The sequence below is a fragment of the Brachyhypopomus gauderio genome, chromosome 6, assembly GCF_052324685.1.
Source record: "Brachyhypopomus gauderio isolate BG-103 chromosome 6, BGAUD_0.2, whole genome shotgun sequence".
Taxonomy (NCBI): Eukaryota; Metazoa; Chordata; class Actinopteri; order Gymnotiformes; family Hypopomidae; genus Brachyhypopomus; species Brachyhypopomus gauderio.
Window position 1 is genome coordinate 1,484,665 of NC_135216.1, and position 17,108 is coordinate 1,501,772.

Sequence of the window (17,108 nt, forward strand, 5' to 3'; positions counted from 1 at the left end):
TTCATTTTATTCTAATATCCACACTCAAGAAAGAACACTATACATAAACATAATGGTTGAATAAATATATCGATTTGTAATTAAAAATAAAATTATAATCAACTTGTAATCACCGTACTTTGTATGTTTTTCGTGGGTTCACAAATACTTGATTTTCTTTTGATTACATTACAATAAAACTACATATATGTCCTGCATAATGACATGAATAAATAAATAAATAAATAAATAACACAAACAGCAAAAATATTGTTTACATGACACCCCTCCCCTCAAATTTTGATAAAGTAAAATGACACTGAATAAAATTTGAGTTTTCAGATGTGATTTGTTCCGTGCTTCTCAGTATTTGGTTAAATGAGAATAAACAAATTATATTATTTTTAAAACAAGCATAAAATGTACATGGTTGTCAGTCAAAAAGCAATCACGCACTCTGCAACAAATGTATTAGGTACCCCTACTCTATAGGTTTACCTGAATGGTCAATATGCCTCTTACAGTGTGGTCCAGATTCTAAATCCTAATTGCAACAGTGCACAATTTGTGCATTTCACCTTATAATTGACTGTAAGCCTATTGGGTAGCTAAAGAGAATGTTAATACATAAATACCTAATAGCATGTTCACGGAATGTATTGGGCAAAATAACAGGGGATGTAAACTATGCAACAAACCAAACCTAGATTCAAATGTTTTGGCTTTCACTACACTGTGAGCCTCAGAGGTTTCAATTATTTTTATTCATTTGTCTATGATGTCCATTAATATATTTATAATTCAACTGCTTCTTCATAAAATATTCTTGTTCCTTTTTTGTGATTTGGCTGTGAAAATGTTTTAGAACTCAGAACTGTACTGAACAGACAAAAGAACTATTCAAAAACATTTGAAGAAACACTAGAACAGAACAGTAATTTACATAAGAATATCAACCAAGCTCATCATTCTCATACTGTCTTTCTGGATAGGTTCAGTATATGCATGCTTATTTCCCCAAAAGTGAATAAAGGATACACATTCAACATATTGTCGGTTAATGATTGTAAATAGGCTTTCATACATGGTGGTCTTAAGTTAGCGGCAGGTATGAGGCCATATGAAGGGTGGGTGGCTATGGGTTAATAACTGAAAAACTAAAAAAAAAAAATGCAGGGAATCATTATTCTCCCTTGTAGATTTCTTGTAGATGTAAGGGTAGGTCAATGGGCAGTAGGTGCCATGTGGGCTTCTGGTGCCCCAGGGGTTGGGTTGAGGGGCTCTAGAGAAGAGAGAACAGTCATAGGGACCCAATCAAAAATGTTCTGGGTAGTCCCATGTGCTGTGGGTGCCATGTGTGTTCCTGGGGCCCCAGGGGTTGGGTCAAGGGGTGCAACAGTCATGGGAGCCAAAGCAAATGGATCAAATGGAAGTGGTGAATATATCTCAGTGTTGAAGTTTGTTGTGATGCAATCGTGAAGCATAGGTGAGGGTCAAATACCTGGGATGCAAAAGGAATGCAAAAGACAAGCAGATAGAAGGATACAAGAAGGAAATATGAGGGTTCAGCACACACAGATGAGATGGAAGGACAAAAAATGAGGACAAAACCTACAACTATCCATGTAATAATATATCATGAATAATATATCAAACCATAAAATGGTTTAAAATTACAGCATCAAAGACAAAGGATAATTTGATATCTGATTCTCTCTTTCCTTATTTTCAGTCACTTGTTCTGCCTCAGCCCTCCTTACCCTGTGCCTTTTGGCCAGTAAGCGCACTAAGAGGGAGCTGTTTGGGTTTGGGTTTGTCAGTCATGAGAGAGTCAAGGTCCACCAATGAGGCTCCTTCCCCAAGAAAACTGGGTGGTTTATTGGAGTCTTCAGGGGGGACAGTTGAAGCAAGGTCACCTATGGATGAATTGATTAAGGTCACATATATTTCAATGACCAGCATTTCATTAATTATAGATAATTAAATATATGGTGATAGTTTAAATGGGAGTGTCAGAAGAAGAAACCTGTTCCATTGGTCCTGCTATCTATAGGCGCTCCCCAGGAATCTGAACTTCCTCCATTGCCAAAGGGGTCTTCTGTTGCTGTAGTATTGGAGGGAGCTGATGGGGCACCCCAAGGGTCATTAGCAGAAAATGGTGAAGAACCTTAATGTACGAGAAAAATAGCAGGTATGATGGAGGATCAATATCAGGGAAGAGGAAAAGGAATTTTTTTCATCCTTCAAATCCATCAAATGTTGCCATCACAAATTTGCAAAATCCAACTTAATGCTCCACACTGGCCTACATTATATATCAATGGCAATTTGCTTGTTATCAAACAAAAGGTTTAGCTGTGTGAGACGTGAGGTACAGTATGTGGTACATTCCAACCATGGTAACTGCAACAGTGCATATATATAAGTATAATTCAGGAATAATATGGGCAGCATAAATGTCTATTTCTTGAAAGAGCACCAGCCCTCTTTTTTTCCTCCCATGTTTCACATACCAGATATACCCCATGGATCGTTATTGGCTTTAGCCCTATCACCGAATGGATCAGTGGTGGTTGGGTCCATCTTTGCTGGGGCCGGTTCTGGCACCACCCCCCAAGGATCCGAGTTTGCAGGAACTGCCTCTTCTGCAGAATCTGCTGATGCCCCCCAGGGATCTGCCGTTGCCTTTTGGGAAGCTTCTGGTAAGTTGCTGGATGTGCCCCAGGGGTCTGTAGAAACTGGACCTTTGTCTTCTGTAGGCTGTGCAGAGTCACCCCATGGATCATTCTGGGCAGGTGGTGATTTTTTCTCAGCCTTAGTTTGATCACCCCATGGATCGCCAGAAGCAGCGACTGACTCTTTTATTCCATCCACCGACTCACCCCAAGGATCAGCAGAAACCAGACCTAAATCTTTGGAATCGCCTGATGCTGCCCCCCAGGGGTCATTGCTGGCACTGCCATTGTCTTTTTGTACACCAGAAGGAGCTCCCCAGGGGTCAGAACTGGATGACACAGCTGTGCCCGCTGCTTGCTCCCACAGGTCAGCTTCTGTGTCCCCTTCTTTTGCCTGACACAGATCCAAATGTTTCATACTGCATGTGTGTGTATTTATATGTTAATACATATATGCATACGTTAACATATGGTAAAATCATCCCATAGTGATCCAAGGACCAACTCACCCTCCTCTCTGCCTCTTTCCTTTCTTCTTCCAGTCGTCTTTGCTCCTCCTTCTTCTTTGCCATGGAAGCTGTTAGATCAGCTACAGAGGGAATGTTGTCCAAGGATGGTAACCCTGTATATGCAGGAACCTCAGCCTTTGCTTTCTCATTTGAGTCTGTTGAACCTGAAAAAAGGAAATGGTTTAATCAAAATAAACAGGTAAATGAAGCGTGAGCAGGTTTTGGGATGAAGACACTTCAGGTTAAGACATAGATACCTTGTTTGTTTATCCTTAATTTTAAAGTGTTATACATAAACAAAGACCCGATAATATAAAAACAAGACTCCAAAGGGTTGTCTTGTATTTGTCATGTTTGATGCCTGGTTATTAAGAAAATCTTACCAGATGCCAACTTATCCTTTGTCTTCATAGCAAACTCCCTCTCTTCTTTACGTTTCTCCTCATCTTGTATAAGAACCATCACTATTTTGGCTTTCTCTCTGACATTCACACCCTTAAGGGATCAAGTAAAGACAGATTCCATCAGCAACTTCGGTCAGTTATTTAATAATAAAATTATATTCCTCTTCCCTTTTTAAAAAAAAAAAGTTTGGTTTTATCAAACCAAAATGTGACATGATACATGATTACTTTTTGAGTGTGATGTGACATGCAATAATATTACCTGAGGTCTAACTAAAGATCAAGTTTACAAGGTTTAGTGCAGGGGTATCCATGCTTTTTGCAGTGAGATTTGGTGAATTTAACCCCATTCAATGGGGGGGGGGTCCATTCAGCCTGGCATTCCGTGAGGAGGGGAGTATAGTATAGTATACACTGCCATCTGCCACTATAGTACGTATAGTATAGTTTACACTGCCATCTTCTGGCGAAATATAAAATAGCTTTTTGGAGTCTACTGCCATCTTCTGGTGAAATATAAAATGCTGTTACGCTCACGTTCTGTACATTCTGAAATCCTGCACTTTTTTCCAGGCATTATTTCTGTGACTTTGATGAGGCATATCTAATACATCACCGTCTAAGAACGGTTAGCTGTGCTTGGCAACACGTTTAACGACTTCATAGCTTGCTGTTGTGGCATTTTCCTGCATTTGTTAGTACATAAAAAACCTGTTGATCTTGCAGGCTAGCTGCCATTTGCTAGACTTTCTGTGTTTGTTCGGGACTGGTGTACGATGTGTAGAACTGATGTTTGGTCTCATAATGCCGATGGACATTTATACTCTTTTCATCACAACTTCATTGCAAATCAAACAGGTACACTTTCCGTTGATTGCTATCCCACCATGTTTGAAATCTTAAAAAAAAAAGTGAAGTGAAATATTTGTCAATTGTGATTTTTCACCGCAATCAAAATTTGTCCTCCATATTTACCCATCTGTGCAGTTAGAACACACACACACACACACAAACACTAGTGATTACTAGGGGGCTGTGGATCACACGTGCCCAGAGCGGTGGGCAGCCCTAGCCCGGTGCCCGGGGAGCAGTTGGGGTTAGGTGCCTTGCTCAAGGGCAGCTCAGTCATGGCCTCAGGGCTGGGAATCTAACCCACAATAATGTGATTACATTATGAACTTACTTGGTCTTTGCCGTCTTTGTCTGTGAAGCGATACTCTAGTAGAGGTTTGATAATATGAATGTTTTCTTGACTCTGCTTCGGAATACGGTCAGAACCAGTTTTTAGTAGATACTCCAGCAGAGTTAAAGACTAAGAGAGACAGAGAGTAAAAATAATAAGCAAGACAAGGAAAAACATTTTTTTTTACATTTAAAAACTGAAAAGTACTAAAACTACTCTTCAAAATTGTAGCATTTTTTATTGTAAATGTGTAAATGTGCTGTATTTTTGTCAATTGTGATTTTTACACCGCAATCGAAATTTGTCCTCCGCTTTTAACCCATCTGTGCAGTTAGAACACACACACACACACTAGTGATTACTAGGGGGCTGTGGATCACACGTGCCCAGAGCGGTGGGCAGCCCTAGCCCGGCGCCCGGGGAGCAGTTGGGGTTAGGTGCCTTGCTCAAGGGCACCTCAGTCATGGCCTCAGGTCTGGGAATCGAACCCACGACCCTCCGGTCACAAGACCAGTTCCCTACCACCAGGCCATGACTGCCCCATACATAGTGTACATAATGTTCTCCACCAAGCATTATACCAACCATATGTAATCATTTTCCAACAACAGAAAGTGCTAGAATTAGAGCTGTCGATCGATAAAACAACAAAAAAACTCCCCAAAAACCAAATTAATCGCATGATTTGTTGTGCTTAATCGTGATTAATTGCATTTTTCCTTCTTAAGACTGATGTTTTTGGTAATAGATATTTAAATGTAAAATAAAAGAATCAATATAAGATCAACACAATGTAATTATATTCATATAATGTGTTTGTTTAATTGAATCTTTTTTCAACTTTTAACACAGATTATCTCTTGTGAATTACTTCTGTGATAATTACATTCTGCTTTGCACACTGTGCAAATTACTTTTTTTTTCAGCAAAGATCCATCAGGTGACTTTTTAAAGGAAAACGTTCCACCTAAAACTCCATCCTTGTCTTTATCCATCTTTACCCAGGATAGTCTGGTTTGGCGGTAAGCCTCATAGGTCACAGATCAGCTTTCCACAGGAAGTAAATGCCCAGCTGTGTTAATCGCGATAATGTTTTTTTTATATATATTAAAAATATATATTTCAAATTAATAGCTACAATTAACGCGTTTATATTGACAGTTTGCCATCTTGGGCCATAGCTGGCCTATTAAATCATACATAATCTGTGTAAATTATACATATACTTAAAATGTTTGCAATATTAATTCTATGAGCTATAGTATGTACAAAAAAGACATTTGAATGAAACATTTCAGTAGGAAAACAAATAAAACATCAAAACTGGACATTTTGGCTCCTCCCCTCCTTTCTTCTCGACCCAACGGCCTGCCCACACACACCTTGTAGACATGCCTCCAGTTCTTGTCATCATTGAGACGCTTCCATAACATGCTCATAATTTCGCCACAGGCCACTACGTTGTAAGTCAGGTCTGAGATGTCTGCCATCTGAGAGCTGGATGGCCCCCAGGGGTCATTGGAGGTGGCCTCCCTCACCTAAGAAGAGCAGAGAGAAACAGATGCATGACTAATGTCATTATGTTGTGGATATCACTCATTAATTCCCTGTGGATAACCTTACAGCATATTTGACATAATATGGCTCAAGTACATGACATACAAAAGGGAAAAAATTAATAAATATGGGGAAGTGCTGGAAAAATGAATGAACTATTAAAAAACACAAAATAATGGAAGCTATGCAGAATGGGGTTTTGAGAGGAGTGACTGAAAAAAAGGTCTTCTTACCTTGACCTCAGCCTCTGAGAAATTCTGCACCAGGTTCTTCAGTGTTCTACGTATCATTGACTGTGTCATTGTGTTGGGTGTGTTGCTCACAAATTACTGATCAGAGAAGGCAAAGGTGATATAAGAGGATAGAGTGACAAATCAAAAGAAAAATACAGGCTGATTTAGCACCAAGCATAACAGAACAGAATGTGTGTATGTATACACGTTTGAATTAAACAACAACTAATAAATATCATTCATATTCCTAAACCGTAGTTCTTGCCTTTACCTTTTAAATGAGTCTGTAATTATTACTATTACTGGGAGATGATTATTGCTGAATGTTCCTTTTTAACAGGATGTTCAATCCATGTGCCTTTCCTTAGGATAACATCTGGTCTTTACAACAGAGGGCTGAAATTAGGTCCTGCTAATGCGATAAATTATTTTAGCATGCCTACCTTCAACATGGAATCATGTAGGCTAGTCAGTGGGTAGATCATTTATGCAGATTAGGTCACGAGTAGATATATCCTAATCGTGCAACTTGATCGTTTATTGGGCAGCAATGTTTATAACATAAACGGTGTGTTTTTCAATATTGGCCAAAATAGACTGGTTTTCTCAAGGTGTAGAATCACAGATGCCTTTATAATAAACTGTCGCGTTATCAACGTATCACTGATTATCAGGGAGCTGTGAGGACAGTGTATCACGGTAGCTTATACTACAGGTTTAACGTTTGCCTGTGGACATGGATAGACAGAGGTCAACTGTTTAACACTGATACTGTAGCCCTTTTATTTACTGTCGTGGGATGCAAATGTTTAATGCCGCATCACATCTTGCGCCGATAGTATTTGACAGGCAGGACGGCTGTACCATGGTTGGCTACGCAAGCTCACGAAACAGCCAAGTCGCTAGTTTACATATAGACGAGAAAACACAGATGACCTGGAATAGTGTAACATTTAGAAAATTCCCTGCATCTCTTGTGTTTGATGATTTCACAGCATTTCGTAGAATACAACATGACATTAAAGCAAACGTTCCACATACCTACCTTGGAGAGGTAAGACGAGCAGCGGGGGATGCAATAAATGTGCTTTTTCCCATACGGGCGGAAATTTCCGCTTCCGTTGCTAGCTACCTGTCAAAAACTCGCGCATGCGCCCTGACGGCATATGGTAGTAAGACAGCAGTCAAAGATTTCACTGAAAGCTATAGATAACATTTAAGCCATAATACTAAAACATAATTGTGATTTGTTATTACACAGACTCACACTGTAAATGTAAAGCGGACTACTATTAATTTAATGTTTAAACAATATTGCGACCGTCGATTCCTACGTCATGCAACAGAAGGACCACTATCTTCTCCGTCCATGGTCTTCCACATGGAGGAACACGTGTTAATTCCTAACCGAGCTCCGAGGACTTGAGTAGTTAGCTGTCGTAAACGTCACCGACGTCTTTGACTGTTATCCCACAAAACCAAATCGGATGAAGCCTGGTAAATGGCTCACTGCGATAAATAAGAATTCTTTCAAGATGACGACTGAGGGGGAATACGAATCAATTCTCTGTGTTAAACCAGATATCAATGTTTACCGCATCCCACCTCGGGCAACGAATCGTGGATACAGGTAGGCTAAATCATGAGATGTGCAGGCCTCATCCAACGACAGGTGTCTGCATTAGGATGCCGAAAATGGTGGCAATAGCTTAAGCACTTTTCTTCCCACTCTGTGTATTGGGCTACTTGCCAGTGTTCGTGGAGCAAGCATTACGAAAAAATTATTTTTGAATGAGCAGCATTTAGGCTATAACCTTTTAGCTAAGCTATCAAATGGGTTTTCTGTTTGTTGATGTCGGGAACAGTGTATTGGAGAAAGAAACTGGATTATTACCCAGCTAGCAAAAAAGCCCAAAAGGTCCTTTAGACCTAAAAGAAAAAATAAGCTGTTTCAGTGGAAAAAAAATGCATAAATATATAAATGTGCAAATAAATTGTATTGGCAAAATTATTTAGATCAGGGATGTCAAAGTCAAATACACCGAGGGCCAAAAAAAACCAAATTTACTACAAGCCGAGGGCCGGACTGGTTCAATGTTTATTAAAACATATTGAAATGATTGCACATGGCATATTGAACCAAGACCTAACACAGTGTTTATTATTTAATGTTTAAATGAATAAAGCAATACTTTCTTATGGATCTGTCAGTAATTTCAAGTGAAACATTTTTCAACAAGCAAACAGATAAAAACAAACTTCCTTCAAAGAAAACATGTCCTGTACATTAAATGAATAAAGTAATAAAGGTTTGAAAAGTGCTGGAATTTAGGCTAAAGTACTTGAAAATGCTTGAAATTGTAACTACTTAGTTTCACAACAAATAGCTGTCTGACTGAACAGTTCTCTTGTATTACGTTAACAAATACGAGCCTCTTGTAATTCCAGGACGAAACATGAGAGAACGTGAAGACGTTAAGATTGGGTGTTTTGAATTAAATATCATCCAGGGGGCCATAGATAATCAATTCCAGATCCGGCCCGCGGGCCTTGACTTTGACACATGTGATTTAGATAATAGAACTAAATCACATGTTGAGATTAGCTTTGTGTGTGTTTGTGTGGTCTTAGTGAAATAAAAGGTTAATTTCTGGTCAGGCAGTACACTTTTTGTTATGAGATATAATTTCCTCATTTTATTTACCACATTGATATTAATCATACAAGACCCATTACTTGTATTATATTATGTATTTGCATAATAGGACTGCAGCACAAGTTTTTATGATTTCTTATGTTTTTGCGTACCGTAGCACCCCTGAAAGGCCAATTTGATCCAAATATTGAGCACTTACATGCAAGTATTGAAGAGTTACACAGCATTGTGCATTAAATGTCCCAAGGAATGTCCAGAGTACCACATTCTTGTCCAAATATGGCACACCCTGATCCAAGACATTGACCCATCATCAAAAGCATGCTCTATATATATATATATATATATATATATATATATATATATATATATATATATATATATATATATATATATATACACATACACATACATATATATACATACATATAACACAATAACAATGTTGGACATCTTACAGAAAGACCAGAAAATTCCAAATGAAGTTAAATTAATGTTATATTAACCATGCTAGCTAAGACTCTACATGATGCAGAGGAAGTACTACAGTACAGTCCTTAAATGCTCTAATACTGTTTATCATTTAATATTCAGGTGATATATAGCTAGTATGAATTCTCGTATGCACAATTATTTATTTGTACTCACAAACAAGTATATTGTAGAGCTTCATAGCTGTTGTTCATGCTAACTTCTGGGTCAATGCTGTACCAAAACAACTCGACCTAAACTCTAGCCAAAATAAGCCTTTTCTTTTCTGTGATGTTCAAAAGTATATACAATCAAATGATCAACTAACAAAAGAATACTGCTTCAGTTTCCCCAAACAGAGTTAATTGCGTGTGTTCTGGAGAGCGTAGCTTATCTTGGCTTAGCCTAGCTTAGGTTAGCATGTTTACAACCCAACTGGCTTGTTGTTTTGCGCTTGTCCTTGTCAAAGACAAACATTCACGAATCATGGCAAGTGAGGTGTTAACCTTTTCAGCTTCAAGTGATCCACCTCAAATTGCAGCATGCCAAACCGAAGACCAGACCACTGCCTTAAGTAAATTGGAGGAAGCTAATTAACCCAGTTGTCAAGGAGCCTTGCAAAATTAGCCTTGCAAACCGTTTTGAGGCAAAACGAAGCCTATGGCCAATACAGAACCGACTGATCTGGAAGTCAAGACGGTGATCCACGCATTGAAGCGTGGAATTGACGGTTACTGCTAGGATTGCAACGGTATGAGATTTTCACGGTATGATAACCGTCTCAGAAAATACCGCAGTATCACTGTTATCACGGTATCACAGTTTGTTACATATATTATTAAAAGGTACACTGACCCTTAAAGAAATTACAACAGAAGTTTTTTTTTGTTCAATGAACTATTTATTGTAGAAACCTGGAACTATTGTATACAAAATGTCTCCTTTTAAAAAAAAAAAAAAAAAACTGTACACGTGTTTATATAAATACTACAAAACCTACAGAAACCTAAATCATGGATTTCAGTACAATTAATTATGTTTCAATTATTTAATATCTGATAAACTGAGCCTGGGTCAGTGTCTGATCAACAACTGTTGTAAACATCCATTTTACTGCCAAGTTGGAATATAACCAGACACTGCAGAAAGAGAGCATTTATTTCTGACATGATCCTCACAATAGAGATTTCTATTTTAAGGCTTTCACACCGAGTCTGGTTTGAACATATGAAAAACAGGCACATCAGAATTTAAAAATGAATGCATGTAAATTGATGGCGTCTTTCACATCCAGTGAAAGCAAGGAAAGCTAGGTTTATACTTTCGCGAGTGACCATAGCGCGCAACTCCGCGAACGGCGGAAGCGTTTATACGTCCGAAACGATATGTGGTAGTATAAAGAAACACCCCTCAAAAACGGGGAAGGAACATTTACCTGACAAATTTTAATGTTGCTTTGTGTTTCAGGTTTGAAAAGTGCTGGAATTTAGGCTAAAGTACTTGAAAATACTTGAAACTGAAACTACTTCGTTTCACAACAAATATCTATCTGACTGAACAGTTCAAAGCGGTAGTGCTAAGCGGTGTGAAGGAAATATTGATTATATTCATGTGTGATTCATGTTAATCATGTCTATGCAGACACTATAGCATGTGCCATCAGTTCCACCACAGCGGGAAGACCACAAGCAACCGCGGACAATCTCTAATAGTAGCAAAAAAAAAAAAAAAACCGATGCAGCTCATTGGTGCGTGGCACTATAGTGAGCTATTTTTAGAACAGACCCGCGGGCGACTCAGGACGTCCTTGCGGGCGACATGGTGCCCGCGGGCACCACGTTGGTGACCCCTGATCTAAACAACCTGATGTTTGATGATGACAGTGCAGTGGCCACCGAAGACGACGCAGAAGTCACTGATGTCTGTGAGAGAAATTATTGATTATTGACTAATTATCATTGATTAGATCATGTTTAGTTATTATAAGAGATCATTATGAACTTTATGATTTAGTACATGTCCATTCTGACTAAGCAGAAGGACTACAATAATGAAGTAGTGTGATTCAGTGTAACCATGTTTAGTTCATATTATGCATGTGTGCTATACGTGACCCAGGTCAGGGAGAGTGCTGAGGGTAAGAGCACTCTGTTAACTGGTAGTCACTAGGCTACTAGTCTTGGGTCATTTAGCTTTCTCTGTGTTCAACTGATACATCAGTTGCTTCCGCTAACTCTAGGGAAGTCCATATTAGGAGATACACACGTGTGAGACAAAGTAGCCTGCTGGACGCTTATGTTTTGGAACATGCTGTGCTAAAGATAACCTGCTGTTAGAACTGCTGAATTGTGTTTAAGATTGTATATAAGCAGGGGGAGCGCCCCCCTGCCTTCAGAGTTGTCATGCTTGAATGAGACTCTCATGTCTGTGTCTGTCTTGTATCTCCGGTGGTGTTCTCCGCCCGATCAAACAAACCGCAGTGAGTGGGAATTTTCAGTTTATAAAATTCTAGGAATTTTTTTGTTTTTAAGTGTTAAATATCCGCCAGTGTCTGCCCGCCGGATGATCTCTGTTATACGATAGGGATATAGTGAGATATCGCCTACAGGGATACAGAGAGGTATCGCCTACAGGGATACAGAGAGGTATCGCCTGAGAATATAAAGTCTATAAGGTGGGGATACTGCGATATCGCCCACGCGAGATAGGACTTAGCCTAGCGCCCGTCAGTCTGGCCAGAGATCCAGCTGGGCAGAAGCGCACTGATTAGACGTAATACGGTGTTGGCTAGCTCCGGAGCGGCAGAGATATCCGATAGGGGCGGGTGGAACTGTTTGTTACGTTGGTATGCAGTAGCGGATCTAAATTTTGAGGACTTTTTCTGACGTGTTTAATTGATTTGGGATTTTTTTTTGGACCCCTCACAAAAAAAAAAAAAAAAAAAAGTGTGAAGGGTCATCTCTGGGATTATCTAGAATTATGGGTAAACATCATTTGGGTAGAATACATAATAAGAGTAAAGCATCGGAGGCTCATAGCATAATAATAATAATTATTATTATAAGTGTAAATTACCAAATGACCAGAGATTATTTAGAAGATGTAACTCGACATGTGGGTTTTTTAGCATTATGGGTTTGGTTCAAAGGGAACATTGAGTGTAGACTATCTGCGCCGACTAGTTGAGAGAATAAAAACAGAGCCCAAGGTCGCAGATAGAGAAAAACTCGCAAGTATTTTGTTAAACATAAAGCAGATATGGAAGAAAAAGCTAAATGTTGGCTTGAAGAAGCCGAGAAAAGGCAAGCACGACAGGTAGGGATTAAAAAAAGTGTACTAACAAAGTCTCTCAGTGTGTTGTTGTAGCCGACCAGACCTCGACGCTGCCCCACCGAGATCTGCGCCAGCCAACCCGGCTCAGCAATTGCGCCACGCTCAGATGCACCCACAGCCGCTACCCCTGCCTCCCGCACCTCCACCTCCAGTTCCAGCGCCACCAGCTCTGGCGCCACCACGACAGCAAACTCTGTCTGCCGCACCTGCACTGCGAGCTCCAGTGCCATCAGTTCCGGTATCACAACCACAACCTCTGCCTCTCTCACTCCCACCAGCCCAACAGCTGCCGCTGCACCCAGGGCCACTAGTCCCGTATGATGACGTCCGCCAGGCGATTGAGTGTGCCCGCCAGGCGATGGAATGCGCCAGCCGGACGATGGGAAGCACCACCTCCCCAACGCCACCACCGCCACTGCAGCCACCACCACCCCCGCCGCCAGCTTCACCCGTGGCAGCACACACAAGAAGCCGTGCCACAGAAAGAAAGGGTCAGGTGATGCTTGAACTGACCACCCCAGGGTGCGCAACGACCTTCCCAATGGTCGAGGTCACAGGCCCTGAAGGAGTCATCATGGTCCACCGTCACTGGACAGGAGATGACATCATGAAGGCGGCGGTGGGCCTGGGTAAACCGACAGAGATGGGAGGTAAGCGCTTCGGTGAAGAACTAACAGATTTTGTTCAGTCTTGTCATCCAGTCAAACAAGATAGACCGAGACCGGACACCGGGAGACGTCCGATGACGTCCGACTCCACAACACTGAGTGGGAACAGCAGCTGGACAGGAGGATCCAAACAGGCCCTACAGAGAGATTGTAGGACGCCTGGTCGCAAGGCTGGAAGCTGCACACCCAGCCACTATCAACACGTCCAAAATAGCTGCATGTAAACAAGAAGATGGAGAACCTGTCAGCGACTTCCTCGTGAGACTGACCAGAGTTCACACCGACCACAGCGGTCTTGTAGCACCAGCACACGAGCGGAGGCCGGCGGAGGCCAGCCCATGGGAAGCCCACCTGAGAAACAGCTTCCTGGTAAGCATGAGAAAAGACATCAGTGACCTCATCAGAGCCCAGTGCATTGGGTACAACAACGCCACCCTGAAAACCATAGAAGATCATGCCAAGCATCACGAGGCACAGCTGGCATGGAGAGTGAACAAGAAAATCTAGAAGCAAGCTGAGACCATGGTGCAGAGAACTCCCAGAGAACGCGGGAGGGGCCACGTCAGAGGCTGAGGAAGAAGACGAGGTGGATGGAGACGAGAGAGTTACCCCAGAGGAGAGGTGGTGAATGTTACAACTGTGGAAAACTAGGACACTTTGCAAGAGATTGTCCTGAAAATGAAGAAAATGCTGAGCAGAGAAACAGAACTTTCAGAGATTGACGGGCAGCGGAGAGGCTGGACGGTACAGGACCACTGGAAGACAACAAAAAGGAAAGTAACTGGTTTAAATTATCATTTAATTTATCAATGCTTGCAGAAGATTAGTGTAGGGCCGCAGGGCCTGCCTAAAATAACACTGACTGTAAACGGCACTAAAATAAAAGATTTAGGTTTATAGTGGTGCCACCCATTCAAAGAAAAAAAAAAAGAGCCTCTCCGATGTAAATGAAATAATACATTTGAACATGAATTTTTAATTTAATTTAATTTAACTGCTATGGGTTGTGACTTAATGTGTAAATTGGGCCTGAGTAGCAGGCCTGAGGGGTTGTTTATGGAGTGGGAGTTAGCTGTGTTGGGGTTCAGTTATCAGCAGGAGTTCCACTGTATGCTTATGAGCTGCAGAGTGCAGGAGGAGAGTGTTGGGAACACTTCATGTGTGAAGTGTGTAGTTTGTTGCCAGGTGATTAGATGTTGAGACCGTAGGGGTCACTGCACTGCACGCTGCATGTGAGTGAGGGCCCCGATAGAGGTTTTGAGGATAAATTTAAGGTTGGAAAACATGATTGTTTGGTTGTCACTGCTATTGTGTGGGATTGCGTGTGGGCTGTGGCAATGGTGCAAACCCCATTAGAACAGGAAGACCTGTTCTCATTTCCTCGATCTAAACCACACGTGTCACTAGCAAACGTGTGCGAGGAGCCTCAATGGCAGGACATCGGTGAATGGATGACAGAGATGTCTGACATTACCGATTGGGAGAGAGTTCCTGGCAGGAACACCATGTTTAGCCCTAGCAGGAGGGCGTGGATGCAGCCAGCGCCGTGCTGGCTCCCCTGCAGGCAGGGAGTGGAACTGAATAACCCCCTTGGTATTTTTTTAGCCGCCTCCCTTACCCTCTCAGGAAAGAAGAAAAAAAAATGAGAGGAAGAGGAACTCAGAACTGTTCCTGCAACATTATGGGCACCAGGTAAGAGCGATGTTGGGGCTCATACAGGGGGTGTGAGCCCATACACATCACCCCAAAATCTGACTATAGGCCAAAACAACATCAATACCCTTTGACATCGCCCGCATTGCCATGCCATACGGCCTAAAGATCAACACGGCCAAGACGAAGGTACTCACGACGGATGGATCACCCGCCCATGTACACCTTGACAGAGAGCAGATGAAAGCAAGTTGAAGTGAAATCAAATATTTTGGATCTCTCGTACAAGAGAAGAAAGTGGCCTCTTCAGCCACTGTGTGAGAAACAGAGACGGGAGAGGTAGGGTGACCAGACGTCCTCTTTTTCCCGGACATGTTCCACTTTTGAGACCTAAAAAAATGTCCGGGGGGAATTTCAAAATCATCCAGGATTTTGCGAAGGAAGTGTGGGTAGATCGCATGACATTAAAAAAGTAGTGGATGAATGACAGGCTATCGTCCATCTGCACTGACGGTTGTATTTTGATTGACATACATGGTAGCGCGCCCCCCCCGTGCCAGTCAACAATCGACACACACGCCTAGGGTGGCAGCGGTAACCGGTTTCACGGTATACCACAGTATTAAAATGCACGGTTATCATACCGTGTGCGTTTGCTTATTACCGGTAAAAGCCAGCAGAGAAACTCACCCGCGCAAGCGCCACTCCGCTCCGCTTCAGCTACTCAGAACACAGCGGTGAGAATAGCAGAAAGTGCATCAGACTTAAAAATTTGTAACAAAAAAAAAAGGCTAAACTAAAATCAGCGACGAAAATGACGTAATCGCGGTGGCTACGCCCGTGCGCGAGGGCACTGTGCGCTGTCAATTCGCGAGGTCGTGCAGCTCTCGAATTTTGTAACTTCTCGCGCGCCACGCCTCAGCACAATGAACAAAGTCATGTTTGCAGGGTTCATACACCTTTATAAGGTGGAATTCAAGCACTTGTACGTCACTTTCAAGGTCCATTTCTATATTTCCCAGCACGTTAAACTTAATTAAGTGAAATATTTATACATATACTCAAAATGACTCGAAATAATTCTCTTTTTTATCACATTATTTAATGGTTGTTTATTTTCAAAACGCCCAATCTTAACGTCTTCACGTTCTCTCATGTTTCGCCCTGGAATTTAACGTAATACAAGAGAACTGTTCAGTCAGACAGATATTTGTTGTGAAACGAAGTAGCGGCAAGTATGAACGCTTGAGCCATTCGCGCGAGGTGTGCGGAGTCGCGCGCTACGGTCACTAGTGAAAGTATAAACTTAGCTTTTTAAGGTCCTTGACATTAAGACGCCATTAATTTACATGCGTTCATTTTCAAATTCTGACGTGCCTGTTTTTCAAATGTTGAAACCAGACTCTGTGTGAAAGCCTTAAAATAGAAATCTCTATTGTGAGGATCATGTCAGAAATAAATCCTCTCTTTCTGCAGTATCTGGTTAAACACTTCAGCACAGCATCACATATGTCCTCCCCCCGTGTTTGGCCTTTCAGTGGTATTAATTGGATCATTTCTTCTTGCGGCCCTTTGGAGTTCACATACCTGCATAAAAGCGCAGTCTGTTCAATATTGACTACATCGCACGACTCATCACAGGCAATTGAGTATGCTGGCGCTGAATTAATGTCCTTGATTTGCTGATCGGTGATGTTGCCTGCCATTTTAATGCTCCTTTCCTTCACTGTTTTAGCGGAGAGAGGCATGTCTGATTTTCTTTATTATCTCAGTTTTATTTTTGAAGT

General features: G+C 41.4%; 2 protein-coding genes across 4 annotated transcripts in view; one reads left to right on the forward strand and one right to left on the reverse strand.

The window, feature by feature from the left end:
- On the reverse strand, positions 1-7,733 carry epn1b (epsin 1b). 3 transcript variants are annotated; one of them, XM_077008059.1, is made up of 10 exons: positions 7,586-7,733; positions 6,541-6,636; positions 6,133-6,288; positions 4,751-4,879; positions 3,547-3,658; positions 3,164-3,327; positions 2,493-3,048; positions 2,006-2,146; positions 1,740-1,895; positions 1-1,480 (listed from the first exon to the last, which is right to left on the reverse strand). In XM_077008059.1, the coding sequence occupies exons 2-10, from the start codon at positions 6,607-6,609 to the stop codon at positions 1,473-1,475; spliced, it is 1,491 nt and encodes a 496-aa protein (XP_076864174.1). In that variant the 5' UTR covers positions 6,610-6,636; positions 7,586-7,733; the 3' UTR covers positions 1-1,472. The 3 variants fall into 3 exon arrangements, with proteins under 3 accessions (XP_076864174.1, XP_076864172.1, XP_076864173.1); XM_077008057.1 differs by having other exon boundaries at positions 1-1,895; XM_077008058.1 differs by having other exon boundaries at positions 1-1,895; positions 7,582-7,733.
- necap1 (NECAP endocytosis associated 1) overlaps positions 7,702-17,108 on the forward strand; it is a 23,856-nt gene continuing 14,449 nt past the window's right edge. The window contains 1 exon segment of the mRNA XM_077008063.1: positions 7,702-8,170. Coding sequence (XP_076864178.1) covers positions 8,028-8,170 — 143 coding nt within the window. The 5' untranslated portion in view covers positions 7,702-8,027.